The sequence below is a fragment of the Tauraco erythrolophus genome, chromosome 11 (genome assembly GCF_009769465.1).
Source record: "Tauraco erythrolophus isolate bTauEry1 chromosome 11, bTauEry1.pri, whole genome shotgun sequence".
Taxonomy (NCBI): domain Eukaryota; kingdom Metazoa; phylum Chordata; class Aves; order Musophagiformes; family Musophagidae; genus Tauraco; species Tauraco erythrolophus.
This window is the reverse complement of record NC_141475.1, coordinates 712,675-735,935: the sequence shown is the minus strand read 5'-3', so window position 1 is coordinate 735,935 and position 23,261 is coordinate 712,675. Positions and strand designations below refer to the sequence as shown.

Below are 23,261 nucleotides of genomic sequence, written 5' to 3'. Positions count from 1 at the left end.
GGACCAAGCGTTGGTCGGGACACGGGAGAACGAGGGTAGAGTTGCCATAACTTAGTGCCTGACTGAATTTCTTGTGTTTCTGTTGCAGATGGTGGCTCCTTAGGTGTGGCGTGGCGTGGCAACCAGAGTGTGATCATGGCAGCTGAGGCTTACAGCCCCTCTGAAGGTGGCCACCTGCCTCCGCCAGGAGGCTTAGCCCTTGCTCACTTGGATGACTCTGATAGACTAAGTAGATCCTACCCCACGGCGAGCAAGAGCAGGAAAAGTCGGCTCTCTCAACTCTGCCGGCTTAGAGCATCTCTGTCTGGTGAGCGCGGTGTTGGAGGCTGAGTTCATGTGTCATCAGCGACGGCGATGTGTTTCAGAGGGTTTCAGAGCTCCCTCCTCCCCTCACCAAACCTGGAGGCCATGGCAATAAGTAGCTGTGAGAAAGCAGCTGTTCCATAAGCCTCTGAGCTGTAGACAACTGCAGGCTGGGAGAGCTTACAAGGGACGTGTTGCTTGACAGGTGTTCTGCACTTGTACCTGTCCCTGGGCAATCTTTATTGTCTGCCTTTGGACCACCCCGACACCTTGTGTTATTACCTAAAACATGACAAATTTCCAAATAGAGAGAAAGATGTTGTCATACTGGATTCCGTTAGGAGGGGGAGAACTTTGCACTCTCCAATGTGTCCAGATATGAGACTCCCTGTTTTATCCTGGTGAGTGAATTCATACTGTATGCAGGGCATGAATGCAGAGATGTCCTTGCGATGAGCTGTTCGTAATGCTGCTTCCATGACTGCTACACCTTCAGCTTTCTGGTTTGAGAGTGGAGCAGTGGCATTCGGCTGCTGCTGCCACTTCCCAAGGAAACGTTTTACAGGCAGAACTTTGGAAGATTTAGTACAATCGTTTGGCATTGTGTAACGTAAAACGCTGGTGTGGGCACAGGTATTTCATTGTCACATCTCGTGAACGGTTAATTACCTGGCTTCTGACTAATGCAGCATATAATAAGGGCTGGAACACTTACTGTAATTATATTTAATAACAGTTTCAATTTTAACTTGAGATATTTCAAAACCTCTTAAACTCTGCTAAGTGAAAAATAAAAGTTAACTAGTATGGTTGGATCTTATGGATGTTGGCAATTTTTTTCTAGCCTACAGACTAATTTAATTTTAATTGTTCCAGTGGCTGCAATTCAAAAAAAAAAGTTTATTAGAATTGTTTCTGCTTTCTTTAGTTTCATTGATTTCATTTTCTTGTAATTTCTTAAAAAATCTAGAAGCATATATTTTGGGATTACTTGACAGTTTCCTCAGATGACAACTAATTTTCTTTTTATTCATTCCTCTAGTACTTCTGTAGCAGACTGTTACAGCTAAATCGCTGATCTTTATCTTCTCGCAGGGGAGAAATGGAGCTCTTACTGTTTGTCTTCACTGGCAGCTCATAACCTTTGTACCAGCAAAACTGGTAACTCCTGGGCTCAGTGGGGTTCTGCCTCTCTCTCCACTTCCCTTGGAAGTTCTGCTTCTTGCTCCTTTTTGCACACCCTGGCCGTGGAGGAACCCAGCCAGCACCTCCCGACTGCTGCGCACAATCGAAACAAAGCCATCTTCACCGTGGATGTCCACACAACAGAGGTATTTGCTGTAGGAACTGCCAAAGTAAGCAGGCCACAGCTGGGGTGGGCTGCATGACCTCGGGCAGGCTGAAGTGCCTGTCATCCGTGCGTGTGTCTGCAGTCACTCGGAGCGTCAGGAAGGGATTTTTCAGTCTGCTCAAGCTCAGTAGTTGTCTAAAGACCGATAGCGTGTTTGTTTCTATCACAGGTTGTAGTTGGCAAAGTGTACCAGACCATATCAGAAGCAGGGATGTCTTGAGTCTTTTTTTCAAAGAGAAAGAGGGAATAAAGGAGAAGGCAGCTGTGATGTGACACGAGGGGAAGAACGTGCTTCCAGCCTTCTGTCTGTTAAGTGCCAACCTTGGGATGGGTTTGTGGTGGCACGAGGTTTCTTCATCTGCCCCAGGAAATATTCCCTTTGCATTGGGAGGGAGAGAATTTTTCTGTTTCTGCCCTGAGAGTAAACATTAATACAAAATTGAGTGCTGCAAACTTTAAAGTGCTGTGCCATTTTTAGCTTGAACTAACAGTTTGGGCTTACCCATTTTGTAGGTGTTGAATCCTGACCTGGTCTGTAACACAGGCTGAAGCATGTCAGTGACTGGTGTGGTTACTGCGTGCCCTCAGGTGGGGGTGAAATTTTGTGGGCTGCCCAGGCCTTGTTTGCAAATAAAACTTTGTAGTTTCGCCTCCATGGATCTAATTATTTAAACGACACAAGAGGCTGGAGCAGGGAGGCAGTTAAAAGGAAGCAGGAAACCTAAAAGGAAAGCGATGTCTCAACCCTCTTCACCAAGAAGACCTGTGGGCAAGGGGTGTCCTAGAAAAAGAAGCTTTAGTGAGCTGTTTTTGAAGATTTCAGAATTTGAAAGAACCACTTCCAGCAAGAGGAAGGGATATTGTAAGGCATTAAAGCAACTACCCAAGGAGATGAAGATCTGTTAACAAAACCTACAGCTTTTATTCTTTGTTTTGGTTTTTTTTTCTGCTTTTCTAGATCCTAGTGGCTAACGACAAAGCCTGCAAGCTGCTTGGGTGCAGTAGTCAGGAACTCATTGGCCAAAAGCTGTCTCGCTTGATATCCAAATCCAGTCAAGAGCTATGGGAAGCGGTGGGTGAGGAGTACATAGAAACTGGTGAACGTTCGTCGGTGTTTTCAGGAACTGTGGTACGTGAAACATTCAAGTGAATATTCCCCACCATATACAGTGGTTTTGTAGGCTTGGGTTTGTTTGGGTTTTTTTTTTACATTTTCAATGTAATTTCCTGATATATTTAACTTTGTGGACATTTGGCAATTGTGTCATTTGTAGGACCGTTCGGTTTAAATGTGGGAATTCAGAGGGAGAAGATGGTTTGGGAGGCACCTGTGAGAGCCTTGCAGCTGCCAACATGTATAGTAGTGATGACTTGACCAAATCAGAACTTAAAAGTACATGAGAGTAAAAAAAAAATCATTTTATATATAGATTGCTCAACATGGAAAAACCTCTTCTAGAAAATTTCCCAATTGTCTGGTCTGTTAAAATACTTTAAAATTTATCTTAAACGGCTCTGTGCATATTATAAAGTCACAAGTCAGTCACATACTGTGAAGTGTCTGTGCCAAAACACCCCAGTGATATTTTGCCTATTATATTTAATATATATTATAAGAGAACTGCATAAGAAATGTCTCAAAATTATTTTCTTTTGCTGCTGTTGTGAGCTGTCCCTAGAAAATATTCGGGAAATGAGCTTGTGTTCTTCCTGGTGTGTTATTTTTGTACTGAAATTGTCAGCATCTCAGAGCTTCATCTTCCTGAATCCTCAATTGGATATGGGGTGGGGGGAGGGAAATAAAATCTAATTTTGATTTGGTGAAATCCAGGATTACAATTAAATGTCTGATAAAGGCACTAATTCTAAGCTACAGACATTCCAAGTACTTTATGGAAATCACTGTGGAATTCACAAACCCATTCTGTCAAGGTCACATAAACCCAATAAAAAGCTTGATATGAACCCTGCAGGTTATAAGATAAACAAACATTTTCTGATTTGGGAATGATCTCCTCCCATAAGAAATTAAACTGCTGGTTTTGCAGCTGGAAGCAAGAAGTGTGTTATAACGTAGAGTGTTCATGAACACCATGGGACATCCCCTAAACAAGGCATCCTTGCAAGGCACTTCTCTTGACCAAGGGATTAGATTGGCACGTTTATTCTGCTGAAGGAAATGCCTTTACACTTCCTGAGGCTGGGAGAGAAGACACAAAAGCAAGAATGACATTTTGTGTCTGATCTATTTGCAAACCTTTTCACCTCTGTATTAAAACTGTTTCTTCCAATAAAAACCTAGGAAATAGTCAAGAAACAATGTTTTTCTAACAATGACAGAGAGATATCTTGGCTCAATACCTTACTTGTTTGAAATTCTTGCTAGTAACCACAGTATTACCAAATTGTGACTCCATCTCTGAATCCTATGGAAAGGTCGATGTTGTAGGCCGTCTCAAGGAGAAGATCCCAGTCTCTGTCTGGCTGAGGCGAGTAAGAAGCAAGGACAACCAGCGCTGCGTGGTTGTGCTGGAACCAGTGGAAAGACTTTCAGCTTCTGTTTCCTTCAGGGTCAATGTGAGTGTTTTCCTAGTGATCAAAAGAGACTGCAGTTGGTGAGAGTTTATGAATGACACGTGGCTAAAAGCCAGTAGGCATGTTGCTGTTTGTGAGCACGAGTGTGGACATAGCACTGCCCGAAACCGGGACTGCATGTGCAGGACCTGTGCGTGCTCACCCGTGTGGCACCCCGACACACTCGATGAGTCGCAGTAAAATACGCTGTTTCTCCCCTGAGGACATAGAATCACAGAAAGGTTTGGGTTGGAAGGGACCTCAGAGATCATCCAGTTCCAACCCCCCTGCCATGGGCAGGGACACCCTCCACTGCACCAGGTCGCTCAAAGCCTCATCCAACCTGGCCTGGAACACTTCCAGGGATGGGGCAGCCACAGCTTCTCTGGGCAACCTGTTCCAGTGCCTCACCACCCTCAGAGGGAAAATTTTTTTCTTATATCCAATCTAAATCTCCCCTCTTTTAGTTTAAATCTGAGGCTGAGTGATGGTTTGGCAGAGGGGTGGTTATTCATGGCAGGGATGCCCTTGTGAAGGCATCAGCTTGCAGAGGAAACATGCTGTTGGGTTCCCCCGCTTCTCCCCCACGGTGAGGAGCAGACTCTCTGCCTGGTAATGTCGGAGAAGTGTTGTGTTGTGCTGTGTCTGCTTTTACGGAGTTAGTTGCATCCCTGAAAAGACTGCAGGATGAAACTTCTTGCCATTTGCTTAGATATTTGCAGAAACTGCTGTGAAAGGATTGAGTGGACTGTGGCTAAAATGCTAAAATTCAAATAGTACTGTAAATTTTCTTCCCAAGGGAGAGATTACATCATGTGACCTCCTTTTTGCCCATCTCCATGGCTACCCAACCCTGGAAGAAGTAGTTGGGCTCCACATAAAGGACGTGATTCCTTCTGTGCAGATCCCTCCTCTAGGCAAAAAAATCCCAAAGGTACAGTATAAGCACCAGTCACGTTCTTCCAGACCTTTCCCGTTTGGAACATGAGTGCATGCTGTTTTCCCTCCTTATGGAACAGGAGAAAAAGCCTTTCCAGAGAGAAGCACAAGTCCCCTGAAAAAGAGTATGCTGCTTGTTTATGAAGCTGCTGTCCGAATATTTCCTGACTAGGAACGAGCCCGAGCCCTGACCTCTCGCTGTGGAATCTGTCCTGGTGAAAGATGCTTTTCTCCAATCCTGGCTTTTTAAGAAACCGTGCTGTCTCTGTCAGCTCCCTAAAATTCCTTTGACTTCTTTAGCTGAAGAATCCAGCTCTTGCACATGCCATGAAAATGGGCAGCTAGATGGTTGAAAGGAGCCTTAATAATGCCTCATTTGCTGAAAAGCTGCAGCATGGATTTTCCTGGTCTTCATCGTCAGGATATTCATACAGGTGTTCAGCACCAGATTCCAAATCCTTAGAAAAGCAGACTTCATTCACTTTGATATTCACAGGATTGATTCATTTCTCTGTTCCAACTCCTTTTGCCTGAGAACGTTCCTCTGTGATTTTGTGTGAATACTGAATATGAATATATGAATACTGAAATAAAACCAAAACATTTGGTTAGTTAGAGGTTTTCTGTTTTTTTTTTTTTTTTTTTCTTCTTTAATTTAGAACCTCAGGATCCAGCAAGCTGTAGGCCGATCCAGAGAAGGCAACATGTTTCCTCTCAGCTTAAAGCTGCAAGTAAGCCTTCTGGAGGAGGACCAAGCGGCGGTGCAAGAAGATGGTGTTCCGCAGGCAGGAAAAGAAGAGTCCTTCCCAGACTGTCACTACTCTGCTGCAGTCGTGGTTTTCTCCACCATCAGTGGTCTTATTACTGTCCGGTCAGATGGAACCATCTGTGGCATCAAAGATAGTTTTGCTTTAACGCTCTTTGGCTATGAGAAGAAAGAACTGTTGGGAAAGGTAAGGTAGGAGTTTTAATCCCTCCCAGAAGACTGCTGTGTCTGGCAGTATATCCATTGCAATTGTAAAGTTGTCTTTTACACTCATTTATGTCTGTCACAAAACCTGTGTTCCATGCGTTTGGCGAGTGAGTTGTAGGATGATACGCAGATTCCCTGGCTGGAATGGCTCAGCCTTGCAGTGCTGAGAAGCCAGTACGGATTTCAAGTCTGTGTTCTCCATCCATCACGTGGATCACTTTTGCCTGGCTATTCATCAGAATGTGGTCCACAAACACGGATTGTTCACATTTGCCCCCAACCTGGGAGAGTCAGCTTAGCTTCACAAGGTTTTGCTCTGTGTTTTAGAACATTACGTTCCTGATCCCTGGTTTCTATAACAACATGGAGAGAAGCAGTGCCTGTTCCTTGCCATTGCCTCCTCTCGACGACTCCATGGGGACAGAGAGTGAGCACATCTTTGAGGACATTAGTGCCTGCTGTCCAGCTGGCTCTGGCTGCTGGAGCAAAGGTAAAACGAACAGAGATGAGAGGTTTGCCCGGGAACACGCTTTGTGAAAGCAATGTACCTCCGTGCAGTTTTTAAATTGGAATTCCACCATAACCTAAGGTGAAGAGAATGGGTCACCTGAGGTTGTGCTGCTCTCTTTGTTGCCAGGAAGATGAAACAGGAGATCTTTTATGCTGGTTTTGTCTCCTTTGATGGGTTGGTTTTTTTTTTCTGTTTTCTTTTTCTCTCTTTTTTTTTTTTTTGGTCTAGAAATGCACATCTGCATTGAAACCAATGCACACTACCTGAACAAAGAGGAGTTGGTAGACAGTGTGCAATTTCTGAGGTAATTCTTTGATCATAGAATCATAGAATGGTTAGGGCTGGAAGGGACCTTCAAAGGTCATCTAGTCCAACCCCCCTGCAAGGAACAGGGATATCTCCAACTAGATCAGGTTGCTCAGGGCCTTGTCCAACCTGGCCTTGAACGTCTCCAGGGATGGAGCATCCACCACCTCTCTGGGCAACCTGTTCCAGTGTTCTACCACTCTCATAGTAAAAAATTTTTTCCTAATATCCAACCTGAACCTACCTCCCTCTATTTTAAAACCATTACCCCTTGTCCTATCACAACTGGCCCTCCTGAACAGCCTCTCCCCATCTTTCCTGTAGGCCCCCTTGAGGTACTGGAAGACCGCTATAAGGTCACCCTGGAGCCTCCTCTTCTCCAGGCTGAACAGCCCCAACTCTTTCAGCCTGTCCTCATAGGAAAGGTGCTCAAGCCCTCTTATCATCTTCGTGGCCCTTCTCTGGACCCTCTCCGACTGGTCCATGTCCTTCTTATGTTGGGGGCTCCAGAACTGGACGCAGTACTCCAGGTGAGGTCTCACGAGGGCAGAGTAGAGGGGGAGAATCACCTCTCTCGACCTGCTGGCCACGCTCCTCTTGATGCAGCCCAGGACGCGGTTGGCCTTCTGGGCCGCAAGAGCACATTGCCGGCTCATATTGAGCTTCTCGTCCACCAGTACTCCCAAGTCCTTCTCCTCAGGGCTGCTCTCGATCCAATCACCACCCAGTCTGTATTTATGCCTGGGATTGCCACGACCCAGATGTAGGACCTTGCATTTGGCCTGGTTAAACTTCATGAGGTTGGTACGGGCCCACCTCTCCAGCCTGTCGAGGTCCCTCTGGATGGCATCCCTCCCTTCCAGCGTGTCGACGGCACCACACAGCTTGGTGTCATCGGCGAACTTGCTGAGGGTGCACTCCATGCCACTGTCCACGTCACCGACAAAGATGTTGAAGAGGGCCGGGCCCAACACGGACCCCTGAGGGATGCCACTTGTGACCGGTCTCCACTTGGACATCGAGCCGTTGACCACTACTCTCTGAGTGCAGCCATTGAGCCAATTCCTTATCCACCGAGTGGTCCATCCATCAAACCCATGACTCTCTAATTTAGAGAGAAGAGAGAGTGGACTGATGCCTCTCATCTAGGAGTAATTCAGTTCTTCAGTGAGGAAGCATTGTTGGCAGTCAGCCTTTACTAAATGGAAGGATTGCTCTAGACTGAAATTTAGATTTGTTCAGTCATTAACAATACTTGGTTTACTGCGTCTTACAAACCTGTGTTTTTCTCTTTTGATCTGTTATCACTGGGGAAGAAGAAGTTCTTGTCTTCTTCTTTCTCTTGAGCATGTTTAGACTACGTTTTGCCTTGCAATTTCAGGGAGTTATATAAATGCAGTCTAAACCTTTTGATTTGAAGTGTTTGGAATGGGGAGCATGTGTGTGGTTTGGGTTGAGTTTTTTGGGGTTTTTTTGCTGCTGCTATTTGTATGATCACTTTATTTCCAGACTCTGTATGGTCATGGCCTTTTTTTTCGGTCTCTGAACTTCAGTCTAAGTAGCCAACCCAGAAGGCCAATACTTGACCAAGAGCTTTGACAGGAAGGCAAATTTTACCAGCCCTGAAACATTTAGATTCCTGCATGTGATGACTTCTCAGGCCACAGCAGACTGGAGTGCTCATATTTGGGCCACTTTGCCGTAATCAAGTCACTTTTATACTCAATTCCTTCGGGATGAGACAGAGCAAGGCAGTTCCAAGGCTGTTTTTAGTCACTGTAGTCTCTGAAGCCTAAACATAAATGCTAACTTGGTGTGGTTTTGTTTCTTGTTCGGTACAGACAGCAGCTTCTTGGCTGCATCTTCAGCAAGACTTCTGTCGAGAGATGAAGAGCAGAAATTGGAACAAAGACGCAGAGATGACGAATTAATACATGACGGGACTCAACAAAAGAATGGGACCAGTTTATTTTCTACTCCCTCACCTCCTAAAGTGGCATCCACACCCTCTAATAGGTAGGCATTCCGTGGACTGCATATTCACTTTGAAAAGCGAAGAGCCATGGTGGCAATCACCAGCAAAAACTACTTTTTCACCTCTGTGATGTCTGTGAGAAGGTGTAACAAGAGCCTACTGCACTTTGCTCTCTCTGGAACCTGAGCACTATTTGCAAGACAGGTGCAGTTTTGCCTGCCTTAGATTTTTGTTTAGATCTGTACAACCCACAGTTGTAAAGTTATAGAGTTCCATCTCTAAAGGAGACCAAACGCTTCACCCAGGCCAGGGATGGGGCATCTACAACTTCTCTGGGCAACCAGTTCCAGTGCCTCACCACCCTCTGAGTGAAAATTTTTTTTCTTATATCCAATCTAAATCTCCCCTCTTTCAGTTTAAATCCATTGCCCCTTGTCCTGTCACTACAGGTCTTTTTCCAGTTACGAAGCTGGAATTCTGCACAAGTACCTACATGATGCACATGGTTTACCTTGAGTCAAATTTTAAGCCTTCCACATTAACAATTCTAACCCTCAGTAAAGATATACTGCCCTCTTAATATGTAGACTATTACAGCACAGTTCTTGCTGCTTTTTGAAGAAACTGATGTCTCATTGTTTCCTGGTGCTCTCCTGGGTTTATGTCTCTTGTATCGTACCTGGATTTTAAGTGTTCTGCTGCGTGGATTGTTTTTCTGCTCCACATTTTTACTAATAGAAATGTTTGTAAAACACCTCATGCTAGATGGGCTTCAGAGAACCATGGTTACATTGATGGGTGGGGACATCCAGCTCCTGTTGGACAGACAGGGGATCTTCTGTTCTCAGGACTGGAAGTATCCTGCCATGTGTATTGGCTTTTTATTGTGATAAATGATTTATGAGACATATATATTTAGAAATTAAGCTAGAGAAGGAAGTAATCCACAGGGAAAGAGTGCCATTTGAGTGTACCTGCTCTACTTTGGTCAAGATGGAATTTGTTAGGATTTTGGATGCCTGTGCTGACAGCTTTCTGCCTTTCTCTTTTAAACTTAAAACTCGAACAGTTGGTGCAGCTTTTAAATAGTGACATAGTAACGGGAGTGGGTAGTGTACAGCATCCCGTATTCTCATCCTCTTGTCACTGATGACTTTGGCTCCTTGCAGCGAAGACAGCGTTGCTACCGATGGGCTGTCGGCCCACCATGGAGAGCCTCACCCTGAAACCTGGCCTGACAGAGTCGGAGCAGTGGAACAGTGTAGAACAGTGGCAACTGCAGGATCAAGTAATCCTCAAAAGATGCTCTCTGCAAGGCTCTCTCCCACATCATCTGATTCTGAACACTTGGATTTAGGTCAAAACATGAGGATTCCAGTAAGAAGCAGTGATAGTACAGTATCTGGTGCATCTGAGACTCAAAGTGCCAGTGACACCAGTATCTTGCCTAACCAATTACAAGTTCATCATCAAGACCTCAAGGAAGTAAACTGTCAGCAGATCTGCAGGGTACCGTACGAAATGCTGAAGCCTCAGCACTCCGCTGATGCCTGGGGACAAGCTTCTTCAGTCAATGTTGCCTGGTCACCTGTCTGTTCTAGTCTAGAAGACCACCTAGATACCGCATCCTGTGGCCCAGTTAAGCTGCCTCCCGATGTGACTTGTAACTCACCTGGAACACCAACAATAGATGAGCCATGGTCTGGGACAACACCTGGCTGCAGACAAGGCTTTCTAAGCCACATGGTTACAGGGCAGTTGTCAGAAACAAACTCGATGTGTGATGCAAAACGTTCCAGCCTTGAGCATGCTGTCGTTGAAAACTGCCTGCTAAAGGATGCTTCATCCTTCATTGTGAGTGGAAGAAATAAAATTCATGATGTTTGCTCAGGAAGCAAAATGGGTTGCAGTGCTTCTGCACCAGGAGTTGCCACAACCTCTGAAGATGTATCAGACGCTGAGCTGAACTGTATTTGTGCTGGTCTGGAGGTACTGGGTCTGAATACTGGTGTCAAGGGGAACTCAGACAATTGTTCAGGTATTACTGCAGCTCTTGTAGGAGCATCCTCCTCTAATGCAGCGGACCCGGCTGTAGGCAACACGGAAACTCAGAAAAACTGTGCCTTTTCAACTGGGCAAGAAAAGCAGCTGTTCAGTGGTGCTGCCTCAGAAGATGATTCTGGGTGGCTGGCCTCCCAAAGGCATTTAGAAAACTCCGAAGAATCCTCTAGAGCAGAAACAGAAACAGAGACCGTGGAGGACAACGGCAACAGAAACCCCCTGAAAAGCAAAGGCAGTCCTGAAGACAACTGTCAGTTGCATGGGCAGCAAAATATGGAGATAAAAGTAACATCGACCCCAGTGAAACAAGAAGGGAGGGTGAATCCAGCAGCTCCTTTGACCTTGGAGATCCTGGAAGGCTGCTATACTGGGAATTGCTGTCACAGAGATGGTTCACAATTAAGTAAGTTAAACTCGTTTCTCCCTTTCCCCAAACTCTTATCGGGATGCTTGTTTTCACCCACGTTTTTGCAGAAGGCAGACAGTTCTGGTTAGAAGCTCACAGGGAGAGGAAGGAAGAAGCTCTAGGATCTAGAAGAAAAAGTGGTATTTAGGTTTACTCAGAGGGTGTTGGAAAAGCAGGTGGTATAAAATGCAAAGGTACTAAGAAATTAAACTGGACTGAATGGTCAGAAATATTCTTAAAACACAATTGAAAGATTTGAACCTGATAACTTTTTCTGAACAGAAAATATAAACTCCACTGTAAAGCTTGTATTTAAATGGCGTAATGGAATGTGTTTCGTTCACTTCTCCAGCTGGATTCTGGGGCTGGTTGTAGAAAAATCTCCATTTTTGTGTAACTCATAATAACAATGTGAAATTCATAATCACAACTGGACACTGACAGAAACTTCTGCTGGGAGGTGGAAATTATGGAGGTGGCTGCCCAGTATCTATAGAATAGCTGTGCTGTTGTCAGCCCCTCTGAGGATTCCTTACTGAGTAGGTGTTCCCCAAATAAACAATGGAGGAATTCACTTTAAGAGCTCAGAATTTTGTCCTAAGATGTCTGCAGGCTCGTTCAACACTGAAGTTTCATCCTACCCTTTTAACTTCCTCACGTGTTTCTACAGGTATACTCTTTGAAGTGAAATGTGTAGAGCTGCAGGAGCCCGCCATGCTTTTCTGTGTCTGGGTGGTGAAAGACCTTCTACAAAGCCAGAGAGAAGCTGTAGCAAGGACTCAGCTCTTGCTCTCCAGCCTAGCAAGCTCTGCCCAGTCTATTGCAGATCTTTCTACACGTAGTCTTGGAGATGTAAGAAATTCTACTGTTGTACAATACTGAGCATTTCTCTCCTCATTTGGCTGTTCTGCTGAAGCTAACGTTGAGAAGTTTTTCGAATTAAAGTAATGTCATAAGGTGGTGGGCAGATAGTGCTGTCTCTTTGTTTCCCTATTTTTAGGTGAAAAGAAGAAAAGCCCAAATTGCCATTTTGTAACCTTCCTGGTAGCTGTGTATTTGGCTCAGTTCCAGTAGGAGCAACAAAAGCACCTCACTTTAAATTTTTTCTTAAGCTGGTTTAAGTGCCTCTACAACAGATGTTTGCACCAGTGTGGCGAGATTAATTTTTAAATCTATATAATCACACTAGCACCAATGACACAACACTATTAAAAAGGAAACACTAGGCTGAAAACTTTTGCCGGCTGACTTGTTTCAGCAAAAGAAAACTGCAGGTTTTGGGTGCCTCCTGGGCTGCTGCATGGGGGATGGTGCACAGAAAGCTAACGCTGCGTAGCTGAGCAGTAGGTACGTGGCAGTGCCCGAAAACCTGAGCACAGAGCTGCTCAGTTAGTAGTGGGATGTAAAACTGGCAGGATGCTCTGTAGTTGGTAGTGGGATGTAAAACTGACAGGACTTTGACCCAGGCTGTAGTTACCTTTGATCAATTGAAACAGGTAACCGTGATCATCTAGATCCCTTGAGTTAAATGTGTGCATTCCCTGGATCTTTACCTAGCTGGATTTTACGATGACCATACCAGAGACGCGCGTACGTGTTCAGACATCACGTGTGTAACGTGTAGTGGTGACGGTTCCAAACTGCAGGAGACTCTGAGGAGCTGCTGTTTGTCCAAACGTACCACAGATTAGCTGGGTAGTTTCCCTCCCCTGCCTTTAATCAGTGAGATGAAGTAGATCTTTGAGTGAAAAGTTTGACTGTTCCCAGAACTTGCTATTTGGAATATTTGTAATGAGCCTTTCGAGAGCTGAGAAATAACACTTACCTGGAAAAATTACGGCGTTGAAAGTAACCTACTTCTTATTCATCAAATAAAATTGTCATTTGTTGAGAGACCACAACAAATTAATTTTCCTACTTGCACAGAGAATTTTGGACGAGCATCCAAGGTGCACATGCTTCTGTTTTCTTTACCTTTCCCTGAATGGAGCAGTATTTGGAGCTGCTGAGAGATGACTGTTGACTTGACTTGTCTCATATGGTAATGGTTACATCATCATACAGTTCTTGCTGTCAAAACCAAAGATCGCGCCTTTTAGCTGTTCTTGCAGATGTGTCCTTTCGTTTCAGTGTTTACTTCATTTTATAAATGGGATTCTGTGGCTTGCTCATTTTTCCCTTGCTTTTTTCATCTGTACTTAGGCCATCAGATCCACTTCGCTTTTTGAGAGTTCCCGAAGAACTGAAGAGCTTGAAGGATTAAGGGCATGTGAGGGAGAATATGCAAAAAATTACAGCACTCTCAGTCTTATTGGCAAAGGATCTTTTGGCTTTGTCTGGACTGCCAGGAGCAAGAAAGATCATCAGGAGGTTAAATATTTCTTTTAGATCTCACTGCAGTAATTATTTAGGATGAAAACTGGGAGGTCAGAGTGTTCGTATTCTGTCAACATTGTGCTATTAAAAGCTGGAATTTTGTAGAGTGAGGTTTTCCTTTTAAAGAGAGATCTGAAATCAGGAAAAGAGGACGGCAAAACGTTCACGTTTATGTAGTGTATGAGCTGTTACCTAAGACAACAGGCACAGGATGAGACTGACAGCCTAGCTCATCTAACCTGTTGAAAGAAGCACATGTTAAGCTTGACAAGAATTACAGGTTTTAGTCTTCAGTTACTAAAGAGAATGACAAACTTCAGTGTCTTTCTCGTGCCACGACTCAAGAGTGTGGACTAGAGCTGTTGAGGCTATGGGACCCTCCTCTTTATCAGCAGAAGTATTTTGGGTGTTGGGAAGCAAGTTCTGGTGTTTCTCTGCAGGGATGGGGAGTGCCCGTTTCCCTTCACTGCACCTCTGTGCCAGAAGTCACCACTGCTGTAACTGGGTCGACAAGACAGCTGGCCTGTCAGGGCCTTCGGAATTCAGAGCATCAATGAAAAGAAAATAAATATATTCCATTTCTGTGCATCACCTGATTTCAAGGACTAAACTAGTTTAAATATGTTTAAGGGTACTAGAAGCAATGCACACTGGCTTACTTCTGCCCTTCTAGTAATATGATTCACTAACATTTTTCCTGGAAATGAAGTTGCTGAACACTTGAAGCCCTACTTTTGCAGGTGATGCTGAATGCTGTTGTCTGTGTAGGTGGTCGTGAAGTTCATCTGGAAGGAGAGGGTACTTGAGGACTGCTGGGTAGATGATCCTGACCTGGGGAGAGTTACTCAAGAAATTGCAATCCTGTTGAAGCTGCAGCACCCCAGTATCATTAAGGTACAGTGAACTCAGAGCAAATGCAGTTTGAACTGCATCACATGGTTCCTTTGAATGCTCGGTGTCTCCTGTTCCTCTTGAGGAGTGAGGAGGTGTCCTGTATTAAACGTACCTTTTCAGGAAAGAAAGGAACCTACCTGCTTTCTTTTGAAGGGTATGTTACAGCAGACTATCGCTTGCTTCGACACTTTTACCTTGAACAATTGATGTAAGCACAGATCTGAAGGTGTGACTCTAACAGAAAAAAAAAAAAATCTGTGTGTTATTTCAAGATGATAGGGTGCGTATCTTGGAAGCGTGATGTCATATCTGAACATGCACTAGTTCAGTAAATAATCTGGATATTAATTCCTGTTCTTTGTTTTGGAGTTGTTGTGGTGTTTGAGGTTTTTTTCCCCCCAGAAAGAGAATTCCTCTTGGTTTTAACTCTGCTCTCAGTTTTGATTATGCTGTCTTTTCAAGAAACATTTGTGCTCAGTGAAATGAGGCCTCAGAGATTATAATACGCATTGATTAACTCTCCAAGAGGAGGGCAGTGTTTGTTTAAAAATTCAAAAAGGCAGTTTGAGGATGAAGCACGTCATTTAAAAAGCCTGTTATTTATAGGTGCTGGATGTATTTGAAAATGAACACTTCTTCCAGCTGGTGATGGAGAAGCACGGATCTGGGCTGGACCTCTTCACATTCATTGATAATCGACCCAACCTGGATGAGCCGTTAGCGAGCTATATATTCAGACAGGTGAGAGCTGGCAACACGCAGTGGCTACGTGCGTGTAATACTTGGCTGATATGAGAACCAGGACCCCATTTCACTCCAAAGAATTACTGGCCAATCAGCAGGCACGCTGAACTGGAGTCATAGAATCACAGAATGGTTTGGGTTGGAAGGGATCTTGGAGACCATCTAGTTCCAACCCCCGTGCCATGGGCAGGGACACTCTCCACTACACCAGGTTGCTCAAAGCCTCATCCAACCTGGCCTTGAACACTTCCAGGGATGGGGCAGCCACAGCTTCTCTGGGCAACCTGTGCCAGTGCCTCACCACCCTCAGAGGGAAGAATTTCTTCCTTATATCCAATAGAAATCTGCCCTCTTTCAGTTTAAAGCCATTGCCCCTTGTCCTGTCACTACACGCCCTTGCAAAAAGCCCCTCTCCAGCTTTCCTGTACCCTCTTTAGGTACTGGAAGACTGCGATAAGATCACCCCGGAGCCTTCTCTTCTCAATACCTGCAGAACTTCTCCAGGCTGTAGGGCTGATGGGTAGCTAACTGAACTGCCACCTGCAGAAACCTTTTTCAGGTTTACTGAGAAACCTGTAAGAGGGAAACCTTTACAGGACCTAACTTCACCTGAGGGTTTCCTCACGAGCCATCACCTCTTGGCTCTGGTTGTAGCAGCGCACACCCCCTGTCACCAGGATGCCCGTTCGTGTAGCAGCCACGTTTCCTCTGCGGAAGGAGGAAAGTGCACAGAAGTTGCCCCAAGCCTCACTAAAAGTCACACTTTCACTTAAATCAGTGCTTGGTTTAGATTGGTTATGGGGGTCAAGGGCTCTCCTCTTGTTAAGGAGTTTAACATCAAGATATTATCTTGGAATTTAACGTGGCATGATGCAAAATAACTCAAGGTAGGTGACTGTGGGTCAGGAGCTTGCCTGAGAGCTGTACTGTCCCTTGTTCATTGAGCTAACCACAACAGCAGTCTCCAGGTAATTTCCCCTCCCGTATTTTGGAGTAAATTCCTCGCTCTAAGCTACGCCAGAAGTACTTTGCACGTGGAAACCCACCGCTGTGTCCACACTCCCTTCGCCTGGGGTGCCGATCGAAGACGGTAGCCGAAGCGATGCCCCTCTCTGTGCCTGCTACACGTTCACACATCGCAGCCTGCAGCCCTTCAGGCTCCTGACAGATAAGCCCTTTTCCCAAACCAGCCCCGAGTTTGTAGGGCTGCTTTTTTACTTCAGACCTGCACAGTATTTCTCTACAGAGGGAGCTTTGTATTATAAATAGAAACTTTTCTCCCCCAGCCAGCTGCTTCTCGCGCTCAGATGTACTGTGGTAGGGATCACGATTGTCTCCAAGGTAATATCATTCTGATGCTCTTCTTAATTATGGCACTATAGCACGAATCGTGCGGAAAGAAGAATGGAATTTAGGAGTGACTCTATTATTGATACCAAACTTCACTCTTAAATGCTTTGTCATCCTGCAGTATCGCAGGCACCCAGTCATATCCTTCTGGGGAAATCAAAGGACCCTCCAAATGAAGCAGGATAAAAATAGAGTAACCTGCAGGATTGTAACAGGGAGCTCTGATGCTTCTCACCAAAAAGGCAAGTGCATCGTGACTGCAGCATGCCGCCTTCCTGCACGTCTGTGAGAGGAAAGCCAGCAAAGGCTTCTTCGTGTCTCTCTCCCAAGAGTGTTGTACACCCACTGCAGCAATGCTGACAGGCATGCCTGGGTTCGTTCCCAGTTACCAAAATTAGGATCTGTCTTGTTTATGTAGTGTCGAAACAAGCCAAAACGTGGCTGCCAAAACTCTGTGGTGCCACATAGACTATCCAGAAGGACACCTCTGTGTTGTAACACCTAGTTCTTTCTTCTTCTTTCAGCTTGTATCCGCTGTCGGGTATCTCCACTGCAGAAACATCCTTCACAGAGATATCAAGGATGAAAATATTGTGATTGCTGAAGATTTCACAATCAAATTAGTGGACTTTGGTTCAGCTGCCTACCTGGAACCTGGCAAACTGTTTTATACCTTCTGTGGGACGATTGAGTACTGCTCACCAGAAGTGCTCTCTGGCAAACCGTACGTCACCCTCTGAAAAGTAATTTTTGTGTCCGTGGCACCAACAAAATGTGCGTGCAGGGCTGGAATAGAGAAGCTGAGCTGCTTTGCCATTGGCACTCTGCTGGAGTACCCAGCCTCAGGAAACTGCAGTGTGATTTAGGGCACTGCAGTGACAAATCACTTACAAAGGTTTGACTAAAGTGGGGCGCTGCGGTGACAGAAATCACTTGGAAAGGTGTGAATGCACGCAGAGTTGTTTCTGTCTGAGTCTGTTGACAGGCTTTCTGATTCTGGTCAGGTGTTTTGCAAAGCCTTGCACTGAAGTCTGTCCTACTGCAGAGCTGAGTTCAAGAACAAGCCTATGATTTGGATTCCCAGCCTAGTAGAGAGGAGTCTGGACGAGTCGTGTTGTGACATGAACGTGTCCTTTTCCCTTATCTTTCCTAACATGTACATCAGCTCGCTAATGTTCTCTCCTACCTGCGTGTGAGCATGCTGACATCTCTCCTGAAAGATGCTCTTTTAGAGAGGTGGTATAAGCAAGTATTGCTGCACAGCGTCTGCCTCTTACCGTGTCTCGGGTTTGTACTTTCCCCTCTGTCATCTCACCTGTTCCCTTCTTTCCCGCTTGCTTCCCTGTACAGGTTCTTGCAGTTTGATCATTGTCCGTCTCCCCATTGATTTCTGCACCCCTCTGGACTCAAGGGTTCTTCCCCTGGAGCTGGTCTTGCTGCTGCCTGGGATGTGCTGCCCAGACCGTAGCTGTCTTTTCCCTAGTCTCTCCTTCTCTGAGTGCTCTCCACCTGGAGGCTGGCAGTCTCATAGCCACTCCTGGAGGGAAGCCTGAGCATCACAGGGTGGTAAACACTAACTGTACGTGCAAGTACGTTATCTTGCTTTCATTTAACAGCTGTTTTCATGGCTCCTTCAGGCAGCTGCTGGTCATGGGGCTGGGGAGAAGCAGTGCAAGGAGAGGAAATCCCTGCGGGGAACAAGATGAAGCAGTGCTGCCCTGGGAATTCAGCCTGTGACTGTGTGAAGAAGCTATCTTTTTTTCTCAAATGGAAGCTAGATAGTTAATATTTCTATCCAAATAACTTCAGTTTTCAAAGGGATAGGAGGAGGTAGATGAGATTGCACTGAAGTGCCTGATCTTCCATTTCAATGTTTACTTGATAGTTTTGGCTCATGGTGAAGAAGGAGGAGGCTTAAGTTCTCGTCACCACCTTCGGGGTGGAAGTCTAGGTGCATATTAGACATACTCATCAACTGCAGCTGGTTGGCTGTTCTTTGTTTGTCTCTCACAGACAAGGACAACACAGACTTCTCAAAACCATGAGAACCTTATTAGAATTCTGACAAACCTCCGAAGCGAAAAGAAAAATTGAAAACAAGGGCTATCGACTGCCTTTTTACTTTCTTTCACACACAATGAGGTGTTTGCAATCTGAGTTCATGCAAGTTTATCTCTGCGTAGGTACCACGGCCCTGAGCTGGAGATGTGGTCACTCGGTGTCACCCTTTACACCCTCGTATTCGGAGAGAATCCCTTCTGTGAGCTCGAGGAGGCCATGGCAGCTGTCCTGAGTCCTCCTCGGCCTGTGTCAAAAGGTGAGTTTTTCCCCTTTGCTTTTCTAAAGGAGCAGAGCTCTTAGGAGAGTATGAGCAGTATTTATTCTCCAAGAATAAAGGGGAAGACTGGAAAAATGCTTCCGAGTGTGCTCTGCACTCATTTGGAAAAGTAAGTTCTGCAGTTCTTCATGCCTGTGATGAATACAGCCATCTGCTGTATGTTTTATCCGTTTCAAATTCCAGGCCTCCCATTTATTGTGATCATAGAATCACAGAATCATCTGGTTGGAAGAGATCCTCAAGATCATCGAGTCCAACCATTCCCCCTGCACTGTCCGGGTCCCTAAACCATGTTCCTCAACACCAAATCCACACGGTTTTTAAACACCTCCAGGGATGGGGACTCCACCACCTCCCTGGGCAGCCCGTTCCAATACTTCACAAAATACCTCTAGTGCACTACTTGCAGATCGGTACCGGCACTCATGTAACTGAAATGCCAGTTTCGTCTCCCTGGAACTATCACCAGTCAATGCCGTATCGCTTCTGGGATGGATGATAACACCCTAATTTATCATTTCTGAATGAATTGTATGGCTTGGCCTCACAGGAAAAATCCATTGGCCTTGTTTTCTGTTGGAGGTATAGAAAGCTAATTGTGTGTCAGGCTAAAGAAATCCCCGTGCACAAGTCCTCTGGGGTCCTTAGGAGCACTGTGGTTACGAGGCTTCAGCGTGCGGCAACTGACTGGTAAATTCTGGAAGCTTTCCCTGAACCCTGGGGGCGGCTTTAATCACAGGTCAGACACGGGCTGGTGGTGGGACAGGACTGGGCTGGGAAACAGAGAGTCAGGGTTGCCTCTGTGGCTTCTGCTTCTGTCCTCCTCGGTGTCACAACTCCGCTCTCCCGTCTCTGTTTTCCCAACCTGGAAATCTGAGCCCATTCCCAGAGCAGAGCACGTGTGACTAAGACGGTGGTAGAACAGTAGTGCACAAGGGATTAACGGGGAGGATTTGTAATTAAAATCTGCATTCTTTGAATGTAAACCATACCTTGCATTCCTAGTGTGCCTGAGCTGTTCCTCTTACTGCTGCCTCTCCCCAGGTCTCGGGGATCTCCTGGCTGGGCTTTTGCACCCCATTCCAGAGCAGCGCACGACTCTGGCAATGGTAGTAGAGGATCGTTGGCTGAAGCAGCCTGTGAACCTGGGGGATTATACCTGGGAAGAGGTGTACGCTGCTGCTGGGACAGGTGAGACGTCATTCTGAAGGCTTTCTCCTCCACCCAGTAGGAAGATCTGGTGGCTGGCACCCGGCGGCAGCGGGGCAGCCGGCAGCTGGCTGCCTGGGCACCGTTCCTCTGGAACAGCTTCTCGCCGAGGAGCACTGGTCGTTGTTTCTGTACAGGATGTGTTTCAGGCTGCGAGGCAAAGATCTGGCCGTCTGGCTGCGATTGCTCATATTTTTATTGGCTGCTTTTACTTTTTGTGTGTAGTTTCACTCGTTATGAAATGCAAATTAATAAACAAACACCTTCCTCTCGGTTGACCACCCCGAGGGCGACTGACCTGTTGTTTGGAGTCGGTGTGCGCGGAGCCCTCAGAACCTGACGCAGAATTACAGGGCGCAGGCGTCCGCCCACGCCTGCCGTGTTCTTCTTCCTCCGTCGTCCCCGGAGGCAGGGAAATAGTCCTTGGTTCTGGTGAGACAAAGGTACTGGAAAGAAAAACTAGAGTGAAGGAAGAGAATTTTTATTCTTTTTAATATCTGTATTAAAATAGTATTATTTTAATATTTTTATTAAGATATTGAATAAAATTCTTAATTTTTTATTCTCTACAAAGAGAATTTTTATTCTCTTTAATATTTTTATTAAAATATTATCATTTTAATAGTTTTGTCAAAATATTTAATAACATTTGTTATTCTCTTTGTTCTCTACAAAGAGAATTTTTATCCCCCCGGTGCTCGGGGGAACGGGCAGCCGAACCGGGACCGGCTGCCCCGGGGCACCGAGGGGGCACCGCGGCCCGGCGCCGCCCCCCGCAGGCCGCTCCTCCCGAGCGCCCGCGCGGCGGGGGCGGAGCGCGGCGCGGCCCCTGCGGCCGCTCCCCGCGCGGCTCCCGGCCATGGCGGGGCGGCTGCTGCGCGGCGGCGGGCGGGCGGCGGCGGCGGCGGCGGCGGGCCGGGCCCCGCTGCCCCCCGCCGTGCCCGGGCCGTGCCCGCGCCGCGGCTGCGGGGAGGCGGCGGCGCTGCGGGCCATGGGCTTCAGCGAGGAGCAGGCCCGGCGGCTGCGGGCGCTGCCGCCGCCGCTCGGCCCGCGGCGGGAGGCGGCGGCGGAGCTGCTGCTGCTGGGGCTCGGCGCCGAGGCCGCGCTCGCCGCGCTGGAGCGGAGCCCGGCGCTGCTGCGGCTGCCGGCGGAGCGGCTGCGGGAGCGCGCCGCGGAGCTGCGGCGCCTGGGGCTCGACGGAGGTAGGGCGGGGGGCGGCGGGGGCGGCGGGGGGCGGCGGGAGCGGCCCGCTCACCCCGGTGCCCGCAGGTCGGCTGCAGCGGGCGGTGAGCCGCTGCCCCCAGCTCTTCACCGCGCCCCGGCGGAGGATGGCGGCGGCGGTGCGGCTGCTGCGGGAGCGGTGCCTCTTCACGGCGGAGCAGCTGAGGGAGGTGCTGGCGGCCAGCCCCGCCGTGCTGCTGGAGGAGCCGCACCGTCTCCACCACCACTTCCAGGTGAGGGGCGCGGGGGCGGCGGGTACCCCCCCGGGGCCCGGAGCTGTGCGCCAAACCCCCTGTCCCCCCCGCAGTACGTGTACTTCAGGATGGGCGTCCGGCAGAAGGAGATGGTGAAGGCCCGTCTTTTCCAAACGCCCTTTGCCGAGCTCAGGAACCGGCACATCTTCCTGGAGCGCCGCGGGCTCTACCAGACCCCGCACAAGGGCCAGACCCAAACCAGTAACCCGAAACTGAAGGACATCCTTCAGCTCCCGGAAAAAGACTTCTTGGCCAGCCTGGCCCACTCCACTCCGGAGGAATACGAGGTCTTCAAGAAGCTGCTGGCTCGAGAGGAGGAGGAGGAGGAAGAGGAAGAGGAAGAAGAGGAGGACAGGGGCGCACTGTACACAGAGGAAGAAGACTCAGACAGCGAAGGAAGTAAAACAGCCCGGGAGTGAGGAGGTGAGGCTCCGAGGTGCCCGAGCACTCTCTCCAATGCCAGTCCCTGGCCCCACTGCACTGGTGGGTGCTCTGGGCCTTCACCCCACCCAGGCAGGAGCCATGACAGCTGCACGGCTCCGTGCCCACTGAGGGGCAGCAATAAATCCCACATGTCATTGACCAACTGCTTTAAAAAAAAATCCAGTTTCCATAAAGTGTTTTTATTACAAAAAAAAAAAAAAATCGAACCAAAATAACTAATTGGGTTCCGAGGCTTCTGGCTGCGTTACATACAGGCGGCTCAGCAGGGCCGCGCTTCCCATGGCTGCAGGGACGGGGGCCACGCTGAAACGGGACTGTCCCATGGCACGGCCACCTCCACCGGCGCAGCCCATGTTGGCGCTGGGCACGTGGCTGACCAGGCAGGGGGGCGAACACCTTCAGCCCGTGTCCCCAAAACGTCCCCTCCCTCGAGGAGACCAGAGGCTGTTCTGGCTTTCTCCTTGCTGTTTCCAGGGCTGGCTGCTTCTCCTGCCCTGAGGAGCAGGACTCCTGTGCTCGCCTCACAAGCAGGATCAGGCAGCCGTAGAGGAAACGAGGCACGTTCATCTCCGACTGATTTTTCTCTGGGGGCAGAGCTGGAGCCTCTGCAGGAGGGGAGCAACACGCCAGCCAGGTGGCTTTACATCATCCCTGCTGCTGCCAGGTGCCTCGGCAGCCGCTCCCGCGGGCCGAGCTCGCTTACGCTGCTCCCGGGAGGGAGACAGCGCTGCCAGGAGCACCGAAACTCCTGGGCCTGTGCTGCTCCGAGAGCATCTTCCACGCTGCAGCTCAACACGCGGGGCTCAACAACAAAGCGCCCTGCGATGCCAGCGGGAGGGGAGGGGGAGGGCTGCCCCACACTGCTGGGGAAATACCAGTCTACACCATAACTACGATATATCTCTGGTATGTATTAATTTATAATATACACTGTGTACATTAATACACAAATCTATGCTTAACTAGCGTTGTCATACAAACTCAAGAAAACTAGGAACGTTTCTAAGCTACGGTTTTTCCTTGCTGGTCCTC

General features: G+C 47.6%; 2 protein-coding genes across 2 annotated transcripts; both read left to right on the top strand.

Annotated features, from left to right (window-relative positions):
• Nucleotides 1–135: 135 nt before the first annotated feature.
• Nucleotides 136–20,309, top strand: PASK (PAS domain containing serine/threonine kinase). Its single transcript, XM_086618589.1, has 16 exons — nucleotides 136–307; nucleotides 1,399–1,634; nucleotides 2,613–2,783; nucleotides 4,091–4,231; nucleotides 5,028–5,162; nucleotides 5,827–6,120; nucleotides 6,468–6,630; nucleotides 8,799–8,973; nucleotides 10,534–11,396; nucleotides 12,070–12,251; nucleotides 13,602–13,769; nucleotides 14,544–14,669; nucleotides 15,276–15,410; nucleotides 17,288–17,487; nucleotides 18,947–19,080; nucleotides 20,146–20,309. Exons 1-16 carry the CDS (start codon nucleotides 136–138, stop codon nucleotides 20,307–20,309), a joined length of 3,459 nt encoding a protein of 1,152 aa, XP_086474715.1.
• An 860-nt stretch (nucleotides 20,310–21,169) lies between these two features.
• On the top strand, nucleotides 21,170–22,277 carry MTERF4 (mitochondrial transcription termination factor 4). Its single transcript, XM_086618579.1, has 3 exons — nucleotides 21,170–21,512; nucleotides 21,580–21,764; nucleotides 21,839–22,277. Exons 1-3 carry the CDS (start codon nucleotides 21,170–21,172, stop codon nucleotides 22,202–22,204), a joined length of 894 nt encoding a protein of 297 aa, XP_086474705.1. The 3' UTR covers nucleotides 22,205–22,277.
• Nucleotides 22,278–23,261: the final 984 nt, after the last annotated feature.